At 31.6% G+C, this 12,988-nt stretch overlaps 2 protein-coding genes across 2 annotated transcripts; both read left to right on the top strand.

Moving 5' to 3' along the window:
• Nucleotides 1–224: 224 nt before the first annotated feature.
• LOC107417813 (uncharacterized) lies at nucleotides 225–1,227 on the top strand. Its single transcript, XM_060815106.1, has 2 exons — nucleotides 225–702; nucleotides 1,001–1,227. The coding sequence occupies exons 1-2, from the start codon at nucleotides 225–227 to the stop codon at nucleotides 1,225–1,227; spliced, it is 705 nt and encodes a 234-aa protein (XP_060671089.1).
• A 6,006-nt stretch (nucleotides 1,228–7,233) lies between these two features.
• On the top strand, nucleotides 7,234–12,988 carry LOC107417844 (succinate--CoA ligase [ADP-forming] subunit alpha, mitochondrial). The gene is made up of 7 exons (XM_016026496.3): nucleotides 7,234–7,595; nucleotides 9,591–9,800; nucleotides 10,192–10,362; nucleotides 10,775–10,898; nucleotides 11,316–11,377; nucleotides 12,077–12,158; nucleotides 12,594–12,988. Exons 1-7 carry the CDS (start codon nucleotides 7,332–7,334, stop codon nucleotides 12,728–12,730), a joined length of 1,050 nt encoding a protein of 349 aa, XP_015881982.3. The 5' UTR covers nucleotides 7,234–7,331; the 3' UTR covers nucleotides 12,731–12,988.

Below are 12,988 nucleotides of genomic sequence, written 5' to 3'. Positions count from 1 at the left end.
ATTGAATATTTTCTTTTATTTTATGTTCTTGAAACAAATAAAATTTCCCACAACTCTTCCTGTCAATGATAGTGATGCATCAATATATATATATATATATATACTAATGTTGATTTCAGTTAATGCTGTTAAATTCCATCTTACCCTGTTCTTAAATCAATGCTATATGATATTGCTGTTTCAGTGTCTTAATTTATTCAAAACCTTAAGTCAGTCGGTTAGCAATGGCAGACATTCAAGAATATAATTCAGAAAGACACATTGAGAAATGGAAGATGAAGAAATTGAAAAAGAAGGTTGAAGCTGCCAGTGGCAGGGGTGTTAGGACTAGAACTATGTTTTCTCTGCTCATTCCTCCAGGTGATCGTCAAATATCTCGTGCTATCAGGACTTTGGAAGACGAATTTAGAACGGCTTCAGACATGGTACTAATCGAGCGGCAACAAGTTTTAGGTCCAATAATCGAATCTGCTCAACACAGGCTTAGTCTGTACAAGAATATTGTTTCTCCAAATGGGTTTGCACTCTACATTGGAAATGTTGTTACAGAAAAAAATGAGGTGGTGACCACCATTATTGATTTTGAGCCTTTCAAACCAATAAATGAGTTTATGTGCATTTGTGATGACAAATTCCACACTGAAGCTTTGGATGAGCTCTTACAATCTGACGATGAAAAGTTTGGTTTCATCGTTATGGATGGTAAGTGGGGGGGACTTTTCGGGACCTTGAGTGAACAAGCCAGAAGTGCTCCATATGACTAGAGTTACCTCCCAAAGGTGATAATTAGAATGTTGCCAAAATCAGATTATCAAAAATTTTATCGTTTTCGAAAACGAGAAAAAGACAAATACTTGAAAGAGACTGCAGAGCTTGCAAGACAGTTTTTTTTATCAATCCTTCAGGTAGCCAGCCAAATGTTGACCGATTGATACCTGCCGGAAGAGATGAATTCAAAACCGAACTAAGTCAATCGGATATGTTTGATCCCCTTCTTAAGGAGCAAGTACTGGATATGTTAGAGTTCCTATGTATCATCCAGAACCTGGCTTCTATACAGCAATGAAGTCTTCGAAGATCCTTTCGAATGGGAAATTTGTGCAAGAGAGACGCTTGATAAGCCAACTTATTAAGGAGAGAGAACAAAACGCTAACAAGTGTGTTGTTGGTTTTGATGAAACATTGAAAGCTCTGGAGATGGGTGATGTGAACATACTGGTTTTGTGAGAAAATCTAGAGATTAATAGGTTCACTTTGAAAAATTGCCGCACAGGTGAGATTGTTGTAAAACTATGATGTTGTGTGATTCATAAAAATCTAGAGATTATTATCACCACCAGGTGCCAGCTTTTGGTACTGCTCCATGAGCACCTAGATGGCCAAACTTAGCTTCTGCATGTCAGAGTTTTCTGGCCATGAAAACAATAAAAAGGGGATTTAAAAATCATTATCTATCACACAACGCTTAATTGGTAAATATCTCAAATAACAGCAGAATTTAAAACTTTATATCGCATTTCCAATATGACATACATTGAAGTTGTTCAAATACAATTACCCAAGACATGCCTCTGTATGTAAAACCTACATTAGCATAAAAACTTTTACAATTTCTTAGGACAAACCTAATCAATAATAATAACTAATTATCCAAAGTTTTTAAATATGGAATAGAAATAAAGACATACTCTTTGTTTTGGTCCCTAAGTGCTAGCGGCCATAGAGACTCAAAATTAAACATCAGAGTGATCAGCCATCTTGTTTGTGTCATGGCCGTTTCAACAACTTTTGAGGCCCTAGGCCAAAAACAATATTTGGGGCTTAATTAAATATTATTTTTAATAAAATAGATTTTTTTGATATAAAATCTATAATTTTTTGGCTTTTTTAATTCAAAGTTACTAATTAAATTTTTATATTCAAGATTCGATGATAAATCTTTCTTAATGGATAAAATTGCTAAATTGTTTAATAGTTGATCATAAATAAGATTTTATTAATTTTAATTTTGAAAACTTCTTTCCACTTAAACTACACTAACAAAAAATAATAAATCCATGCATTGGGAAAAAAATTTTAATTTTTTTTATGAAGTTTAATATCTCAAATGCTATTTTTATTTATAAATTTATTTTATCTTTTAGGCTTTGAATTCTCAAAATAAATCTAATCAATTTATTCGAATTAAAATATAAATAAAAAAATGAAAGTGAAAACTAGAGAAACACGAAATCTAGTTTTTTATGAATAGCAAGAACAATTAGTAAATAATTAAAATCCTAAATTCATAGAAAATAAAAATAAAAATATTATGAGAATGAACAATATAAAATCATTAAAATTAATAATAATTTATAAGTTACTTTTTCTTTTAGAGTCATCTAGATCAAAATTAAAAATTCTATAGGTTGGATATCAAAATTAGACAAATATGAAAGATTATTAAATGAGAAAGGATAAATATAAGTAAGTCAGGTAAGAAAAAAATATAAACAAATTAGAAAAAGTGTATAAATAAAAGAAGTATTTAACATATTTTTTTCTCTTTTTTATAATTAAAATATAATCAATTATAGAATATAAAATGTTTAATTGAACTTAAGTAGTGTTATTTTTCATAGATAAAAATAATTAAAGATAATTATTGCAATAAATGATAAATTAAAATTGATCTAAAAATATAAATAATCAATTAAAGATAATTTAAAAACTTTTTATATAAGTTAAAATTATTATATTTCCAAAATGAACTAATAATCATATTCTATTTAATGAACACATGTATATATCATATATATGGAATTCTATTGAATAAACACATGTATATACTATATACATGGAATCTTTTTTTGGGATCCAATAAAATGGGTCATAGGCATAAGCCTTAATAGCCTATGCCTTAAGCTGGCCTTGGTTTCTATAGTTAGAAACAAAATATTTAAAATAGTTATCAAAGTAAAATTAATTCTTTAAAAAAAGTTATTAACAGTAGAAGGGTGCATCTGGTAATTAATATGCAGTAGTCTGATATATATGTTTCCCATAAGTTCTTACCTTGAATCTCCAGTTATGTCTATCATTGTTCCATCAACTAATACTTTGCCTACAATGGTTACTTGAGAAGAGATGATGATTTATATAACAACAACAACAACAATAAAAATAACAATAATTAAATCAAATACGAAGAGAGCTGATTGTCACCTTTCTCGCGTAGAAAAATCTTTGAGTGCTTGTCTATTGCCACATTGTTCCTCAACTGTGAAGCAAAGAAACAATGTGACCTTAGCAAAAAAAATACCAGAAAATAACACCTTGCCACAAATTAATGCCAGGAAGAGATAATAAGCTAATAATAAAAAATAAAAAAGAAAAGAAAAAAAGAAGTGAAAGGCTGAATCCAGCAAATAATATGATTCCCATTAAAAAATTTGTCTCTTGGTGGCATTTCATTGTTTGTTGGCCCCAAAAGCGATATTTGATTGATCATACACCTTTCTTGAATCGCCAAACAATGAAAACACACTCAGCCACTTCTCTAAGGTTTGTTTGAGAAAAAGAAAAGTTGTTTTTTACTAACTTAAATTTACAACATCATGGCACAAATACTAGAGGTGGCAATCCGTGTTCACGTGTCTAGTTCGTGTCGACCCATTTAATAATCGTGTCAAAAATATTTAACTCGAACCCAACCCGTTTATTAATCCTATCAGGTACATAAAACATTAACCCGACCTGTTTATTAACAGGTCAACATGACACGACCTGATTAAAATGATTACTTTAACGGGTTGTATTGACCTGTTAACCTATTAACCTGAATATTGACATGTTAATCTATTAACCTAAATATTGACCTGTTAACCTAAAAATTAACCTATTTATTGAAATTAATTTATCAATCCAAAATTAAACTATTTATTGAAAATTAACCTGTTTATTAATATACCTATTCTACTAACTTGGATAGATGCTTTTATTTTTGTTTTCAAAAATTAATAATAGAAAATTACTTTTATAACATTTATAAGTTTTTTAATTTATAATATCTTTTACTTATTAAATGTTATATTATGGATAAAATTATAATTTATAATTAAATTTAAATGGGTTGTAATAGGTATATAATTGTGTCGGATTAAAACTAAAACGTTTAATAAATGAGTTATAACAGTTCATTTTCGAATTAAACGGGTTACCCCGAAAATAACATGATTAATAATTGTGTTAAACGGGTTGACCTGATTATGATCCAAACTCATTTATGAAAAAACCAAACCCGTTTATTCCATGTCATTTTCGAGTTGTATCACTGTGTCATTACCAAATTGCCACCTTAACAAATACAGATACATACACCCTGCTTCAATCTAAAACTGTCCACAATTGCTTGTATCTTTGAACTTGACTCTATTGGATTCTCCGCATGAAGAGAATTAGCACAAATGGCTCATCAATTTATCAAATGTTTGAAGAGAGAGCCAGGGATGGGGTGAGATAAATGAAATCTAATTTTACGAGGACAATATAAGACAAATCCTTCATGTAAGTCATTATACAAGGCTCCTCTTAACTGGACAGATATATTTTTACTGGGATCAGCTTTTCGACTGGTTCATCACAGCATATAAGAGCTGCAACTGTTACATGTTTCTGGTAGATTGATAATCATTACTAATATAGCCTAAATCAATCAGCTGAACTCATTGATTGCAACAGCCAAATATTGCACCCATTTTGAAAGTAGACCACATAAGTAATCTTTTCATGCAATATAACATGAAGTGGTTTGCAAGGCAAAACAAAATAATTATTTCAGCAACATGATTGCATAAAATAATTTGTTTTATAAACAAGCTAGGTGTAGGAGTGACTCAGTTTTGCATACCTTTGCTTGATAGGCAGGCGGGAAATATGGGCAGATAATTTCAAGTATTTTTGGAGCCTATTTGACTTTTTCATGTTTCTTTTTTATGTGTATTTATAGAGAGAAAGAGGAAGACTCTATGTTAATGGATTTAGGATTGAGGGAATTTGTTTTGTATGTTTTAGTCCTTGTTTAGTAGAGTTTTTTTTTTTTTTTTTTTTTTTTTTTTTGGGTCAAAAGCTCTACTTGAAGACTAAAAGCTTTACTTGAAGGTCAAAAACTCTTTTATTAAAAAATAAAGGTGTTTGGCAAAAATCAACAAGTACTTGTTAAAAGAAAAAAAATAGTTTTTTTAAGCTGTTTTAGAGTAGCCTAAACTATATGCTTTTTAAATTTTTTTTTATAACTTATATGGAAACTTAATGAGTATTTAATATGATTATTTTAGCTTATATGGAAACTCATTAAGTATTTAATATATATTTTTTAATTTACAGTCAAACACTTAATAGCTCTTTTTAAAAAATATTTAACGCTATTTCCATCGGTTATATTAAATGGACCCTTAATGAGTATAGTTGAATTGGATGGATTAAAACCCAAATTTGTCAAAATAGTTGTTTATGGAAAGATATCAATTCAAACAAACAAAGACAAGGAATGACTCTAATGCAAAATTGAAAACAAATCAAACTTACATAAAAAAAATAAAAAATAAAAAATAAAAGACAAAAAGAGAAAGATAAATGATACATTGAAAATTATTTTAAGTTTCGAAGCTGATAGTATTGGCTTGTCTGCATGAAGAGCATTTGCATAAATGATAATATAACAAATATTGAAGGAGAGGAACGTCAGAACTTATTGATATCTAATTGTTGTAAATAATTGACTATTTTTGTGAATGATTAGAGGACTATAGATTGATTTTAGTAATATATGTAATTAGAACTAATTAATTACAATTTATTTATTTATTTTTTGATATTTTTGCTTGAGTTTGTACTTTTATATGCCTCCTGTATGGATGCAAAATAATAAACATATCACAAAAATATCATTTGAAATTCGTAATTTCTAAATGATATGAGAGCGTTCAATTTTAAAAAAATAGTATTGTATGAATCCAAGTTTGTATTCTGAAGTTTTCAGTCTGAATCGAAGTATCAGTTCTGAAGTTTATTTATTTATTTATTTTTCCATAGTTCATATCTCAAATATTGTATCAAATGCATGTTCATATTTAGATTGTTTAATCTTAGAAAACATTCCCATTTGAATCAAATTGGAATTTTTGAAATACTTATCTTGAATATCATATCTATTTATTTCGTATTCTAAATCCCAAATCAATTCTTGAATGAATTCCAAATTCCAGATTGAACTCTCGCACAATTTCTGAAAGTTTTGGTGCTGATGACTAATCAGAGCCGATTGAAATCATCATGTCAATTGTCCAAAAATGGAAGTCATCTAGAAATTGGAAAATCCAATAGAAACTCTATTCGATGGAAAGGCATTTGGTGACTCGTTATGTTCTTATTATAAAATTATTAGTTATCCTGATTGGTGGAACTTTACCAAGAAACCCCGAAAGGCATATAGCAAGACATATTGCCATAGCTACTATGCAGTTTTTGGCAAACAACAAACACCAAATATTGTTGATGAGATATTTGTCTTTTTTTATAAATTTTAAGAATGTATGGTATAACTGCATCCAATCATATGACTAATGTTTTAGGTCTTATGATCTATTTTGTCTTCTTTTCAATTTGTCATATCTACTACTAATGTTAATGCACATTAATAGTACCTCTTTTATTATGAAAAAAGACCCTGTCAGTTTATCTGAAAAAACATACTTTAAGTATTGTCCTCATTATTCGATCTCTAAGTATAATTTGTTATTTGTCAATTAAATTAGCTCAATTTTAGCACGCAGTGTGACTCTTTTTTGGCCTTCGTAATGGATTTTTTAGGACATTTGAACTTGAACAGATTTTTGGTTATGGTGTTGAACGGACAAACTCAACTATTTATATGAACAAAGAATGAAAAAACTAAAAATAAGTTAGATGGATGAAGTGAACAAAACTCAGAAAATTATTTAGCTACGAACACCGCGGATTTAAAAATTGCAAGCTCATTTGATAAAGTGATTCAAATTTTCAATGCCAAGTATTTGGCTGCGCAAACCTGACTTTAGAACTTATGAATATTTATATATTTGACCCAAAAAAAAAAAAAAAACAAAGGAAATATTTATAGATTTGGGCCAGCCCAATGGGTCAAAGTACGTGTGCAAGTAGGTCAAAAAAGCCCATTTTAAACAGAGAAGCAGAGAGTACTGTGCAAAACTTTTTCTTCGTTCCGATTTTGGTTTTCGTAGAGAGAGAGAGAGAGAGAGAGAGAATCCCAGTTTTTTGTTTCTTCCAAATTGAAGGGAATCAAAAAAGCAGTGATGGGTCGCCAAGCCGTCGCGAAGCTGATCGGCTCGATCGCGAAGCGCAATTCTTTATATTCTTCCCCTTCTTCTTCATCGTCTTCTTCTTCTTCCATACTTTCGTCTGGTTCGGCTGCTCAGAGTCGCCGGCATTATGCGGCTGCTCCTCCACCACCGCCGGCGGTGTTCGTTGACAAGAACACTCGCGTCATTTGCCAAGGAATTACGGGAAAGAATGGCACTTTTCACACCGAGCAAGCCATTGAATACGGCACCAAAATGGTATCCAAATCCATTTTCGATTTATTCTCTAATTGTTCTCCTTTTTATTTTTATATTTTTTTCATGTTATATTATATATATATATATATATATTTATATTTGATTATATTTTTGCTGACTTAATGGAATAATTTGGTTGGGCATGTTTTGTGATCTATGTCTGGCTAAGTAGAGAACATTTTCAATGCTTACTGATCGCTATTACCCGTTTTAAGTTAGTTCATTTTTTGGAATTTTGGTTTTAGGGTGGTTTGGAAAATAGGGTGAAAGAAAGTATGGAACTTGTAGGCTTGGTATTTTTGTGGGTGTATTGAAATAATGGGGTTGGAAATATGGTATTATTTTCATAAAATTTGTGACTGGTTACTTTGAATGCATTGTGCTCTTTGAATTGGTTACTTTGAGTTCAAAGTTTAGTTTCGACCATATTCTGCCTTGGTACTCTGAAAAGATTCTTGAAACATTGTAGAAGCTCTACAAGCTAGTATATCACAGCTCATCACAGCTCGTTGTGGTTTAAAGGGGTAATCTAGGATTTGAAGAGATAGCAATGCTAGTTTTTTACATGATTGGATAAAGGGTGAATCTAAATATCTTATCGGTTTTAATGCTCTTAAAACTTCAACGAATTTTATTATAGAAAAAAAGAATTTAAGTAATAAGACTAATAATTGCAAACGGGTTGCCCAGAAAACAAATTACTAAGAATTAGTTGAGCAGGATAGAAAATAAACTGAGAAGAATCCAAAGCACTAAACATTATAACACTATTAAAGAATTAATGGTTGTGAAAAATGTCAATTATTAAAAAAATAAGTTTGTTCAATTAGAAGTCTAGGAAGATACTGCAATTTTTCACATTTGGAGCTTGTTTATACTTTCAGAACTTGAGATTTTATATAAACTTGGGGTCGATTGGTATAATACCAAGTAGTCTTTCCTTAGCATTCCACTACCATTTCTAACAATCAATTCCTATATAGCAATCATCTCACTTTCTCTCTCCCCATTCATAGTTTTTCCTTGGACATAAGCATTTTGAGATCTGCTTATGATTGAACTGATCATATGAGAAAGAAAAATGAGACCAATAAATCTGTTAATTTGAACTGACAATAATCTGGACCAGAGTATTTGTTGGGACACATTAAACAGGTTCAGAATGCTGAATTCTATATTCCCTAGATTATAGGATTTATTCAACTGCAAATAGGATACGTTGTAAGAATTACTCCCAATCATTTGTGTTGATCCAGCGTGTTAGTTTTGATGAGCATCTTGGGTGTGGTCAGACAAGAAGGAAAAAAATAGTTGATGCATTGTTGAATGTTTTGTAAATTATGACATAACTTTGTTTGAATAAATAGCTAAAATATAACAAAGATGAACTGTCAAGACAATTTCTTGTAGGTGTCACTTTTTATCTTTTGGAGTAATATTAAAAGTTGGTGGTTTAAGGCCTCAACAAATTGAATTTACGTAACCCTTGGACTCTCTCTCTCTCTCTCTCTCTCTCTGTTAATGATTTTGGTTTGTGATTGTCTCTGAGGTTATCATAATGAGTTTGGATTCTTCTTGGCCAACTTAATATGAGGGATTCTTTAGCACTAAGATTTTTAAATTGTTCAATGTTCAAACTCTAATTTCAGACAGTTTATCATGTCATGTTTTTATTGTGCTTAATGAACTCTCTAGACAATTTCTCGTAGGCGTCACTTTTATCTTTCGGAGTAATCTTAAAGGTTGGTGGTTTGAGGGTTCAACAAATTGAATTTACGTAATCTTTGGATTCTCTCTCTCTCTCTCTCTCTCTCTCTGTGTTAATGATTTTGGTTTGTGATTGTCTCTGAGGTTATCATAATGAGTTTGGATTCTTCTTTGCCAACTTAATATGAGGGATTCTTTAGCACCGAGATTTTTAAGTGTTCAACCTTCAAACTCTAATTTCAGACTGTTTAAGTTTATCATATCATGTTTTTGATTGTGCTTAAACAGGTTGGTGGTGTAACGCCAAAGAAGGGTGGAACAGAGCACTTGGGACTTCCTGTTTTCAACACCGTTGCTGAAGCAAAAGCTGAAACAAAGGCAAATGCCTCAGTCATTTATGTTCCCCCACCATTCGCTGCTAAAGCCATTCTAGAGGCAGTAGAAGCTGAGTTGGATCTTGTTGTGTGTATCACTGAGGGGATCCCACAACATGATATGGTAATTTAGTTGTAATTTTTTATCAAGTTTGAATTTCTTTCCTGCTTCATATAAATACATCTTTATTTATGTATTGAGGGAAAAAAAAGTTATTATCTTAATTAGTTGTAAAAGTATTTCTAAATATCCTTGACCCAAGTGCAGTAATGTTTGAATGTGTATGTTTTGTATTCTACACTTCAATTCTAGTACCTAATTTATAAAAGTAATAAGTTACTGCAGGTTTGTCTAAAGTTCTTGTGGTTGTGATTCTGTCATTTAATTTTGTTCAAGTGCTAGATCAGGTTTAAGATCACTTTTTAATCCCTTGTAAGTATAGTTATTAGTGTTAAGTTTGGTTTCTTCTACTTCATTCAAAATTGACCCTGGAGCTAATATTGATAAATTTCAGGTAAAAGTGAAAGCTGCTCTTAACAAGCAATCTAAAACTCGGCTGATTGGGCCAAATTGTCCTGGTATTATCAAGCCTGGAGAATGCAAAATTGGAATTATGCCTGGCTACATCCATAAACCTGGTCGTGTGGGAATTGTTTCTCGTTCTGGGACGTTGACCTATGAAGCAGTGAGTCTAATTATTGATCCAGGGAAAGTCTGTTAATAAGGATTTAACTCTTTATGATAGATTTATTTGGTTAGATTTTTGTTTTGCACATCAGTGTCCTTTCAACATTTCTTTATATGTAGTGGAGGTGACATGTTGGGCAATAGATGTGGTCAACTCTGTTATAGTGCTTTGTGTGAGTATTTGTGTTTTCATTTGTTAGAGCAAGAGAAAGAGAGAGTGTTGTTCTGTTTATGGTTTCTTCTCTCATGATCACTAAGAAGGTTGGATATTTATTGTGGATGTTCTATTCTTCCTCCTTTAGTTTGGTTGTAGGAGATGCCATTTATAACTTTTTATTAGTTTGTATGGGTGCTAAGCTGCACTTTTTTGTTGTATATAAAATTGAATTTTTTTAGTTTTCGCTTTGTAGGTTTTCCAAACTACTGCTGTCGGACTTGGACAATCTACCTGTGTTGGTATTGGGGGGGATCCTTTTAACGGGACAAACTTTGTTGACTGCATTGAGAGATTCCTAGTTGATCCTCAAACGGAAGGTAAACTATTGTTTATATTGTTAGGTTTGACTGTAATGCTTTATCAATTGAAAGGAAGAAAATTGCAACTTTATGTTTTTTTAATAAGGTGGCAAAATTTGCTGATATGCTTTTCTTTAAAGATACTCATCAGTGCTTACACCTATGATCTATCCATCCGTCTTCATACTATTTGTATGTGCATGTATGGTCATGGTAATATACTGTGATAAACTGTTTGATTGCATAGACAAAATTGAAGTTTAGGATAATGGATGGAAGGTGGCTAGAGGCATTGTTCTGACTGATGTTTTCCATTTTTTTTTTTTCCCACTTCCTACACAAAATGTATGTTTGATGTACTTATATGCCAGAAAGATTGTGTGCAGTGTGGGGAAACGTATATGCGTTAATCAACTAATGATGTATGTGTTCCAGGAATCGTTCTTATAGGTGAGATAGGTGGCACTGCAGAAGAAGATGCTGCTGCACTGATAAAGGTATTTGGAAATATTAGTAACTTTATTCAGAGTCCCATCGGAATCATGTATAATATTACTTGGTATTACAATTTTGCTCTCCATCTGTCCATATGTTATAATGTAGTGCCAGACCCCGAACATTGGATGGGTGGTATTGCTCACCCTGGAAAGGCATGCTTGCATATGGGGAGGAATTAAATTTTATTGTGTCAGACCTTGCTTAAGTAAAGGCTCTATGGGTTTAAGGCTAGCAAGGACTTCAACCTTAAAAAAGTAGCATCAATATCTCAGTTGAAAAAAAAGAGAACAGGAAAGAAAGAACAGGAAGTGAAAGAAAAGAAAATTTTGAAGGATCTTTTAGACTTAACACTTTACATGATAGCAACCTAGTGTCCTTGGTGTACCATTCACAACCTTAGGAAGTTAAAAAGATATGATATTATGTGGAGAGTTTTATTTCTTTTGTTTCAGAAGTCGTATAGTCTTTCATTTACTTTTCATGCTTGGGGTTTTTCAATTCGCATCTTATTGATGTAATGTTTTTGTTCTATTGATTAAATTGCATATAAACCTCATATAAACCTCCACCAAAGAACAATAGGCTTTTGTTTACTTCTCTCTCTCTCTCTCTCTCTAATGGCTAATATGAATATGCAAGGTCTCCTATGTTTCCTTGTCTGTGTATATTCTTAACCAATTTTGTTACCAATCAAACAGGAAAGTGGAACTGAGAAGCCTGTTGTTGCATTTATTGCTGGCCTAACTGCTCCCCCTGGTCGTCGAATGGGTCATGCTGGAGGTATATGCAATTTTAATTATTTAATCAATTCTATGCTTTTAAAGGAATAAATGAATAATGTTTGCTTGATTTTTAATGTATCAATCCATACTCATATTGTTTGTCAAAATAGATGTATGTACTCAGCTATGCAAATGTTGTCCATTAGCATTTCACCATACCATTACATTTCTTTTTTGGACTCTTTTTGGTATAATACTGGTGTTCAAATGTTTTAAATTATTGTTTGTTATGGTTTCATGTAATTTTTCCAATTCATGATGCTTCTGTTGTTAGTAGTGTTTAGTTTCTCTCTCTCACACACAAATTGGTTATGGTTCCATGTTCGGCAAAATTGTTCTATAATTCATCAACATCACTCTTTAATCTCTTGAATTGTAGTTAAGTTTCCTTTTTTTTTTTTTTTTTTTTTTTCTGTTGCTTGTGGTTGTGCAGCTATTGTGTCAGGCGGCAAAGGTACAGCGCAAGGGAAAATCCAAACCCTAAGGGAAGCTGGGGTAACAGTGGTGGAGTCTCCGGCAAAAATTGGGACCACCATTCTTGATGTATTCAAGCAGAAGGGCCTTGTTTAATTAAAGTGCGGCAAAGTAAACTTGATTGGCAATCACCCATTATTTGATCTTTGCAAAATATGCAACACAGTTTGCATGCTTCATGTTAAATTCCCACACAAATTATAATTGTGGCAGAGCATTTTGAAGTTTCTCAATCTCTTTTTTCCACATAATTTTGGTATTTTCTTTCTTAAAATAAAGAATTATAAGTTGATATTTACTTTTCCATACATGAAAGTTTTTTGTCACTGGTCTTTGGACCTGTGGATGGTATTA

Source organism: Ziziphus jujuba, chromosome 2 (assembly GCF_031755915.1).
Source record: "Ziziphus jujuba cultivar Dongzao chromosome 2, ASM3175591v1".
In the NCBI taxonomy this organism is placed as follows: Eukaryota; Viridiplantae; Streptophyta; class Magnoliopsida; order Rosales; family Rhamnaceae; genus Ziziphus; species Ziziphus jujuba.
This window is presented reverse-complemented; position numbering and strand designations above follow the sequence as displayed.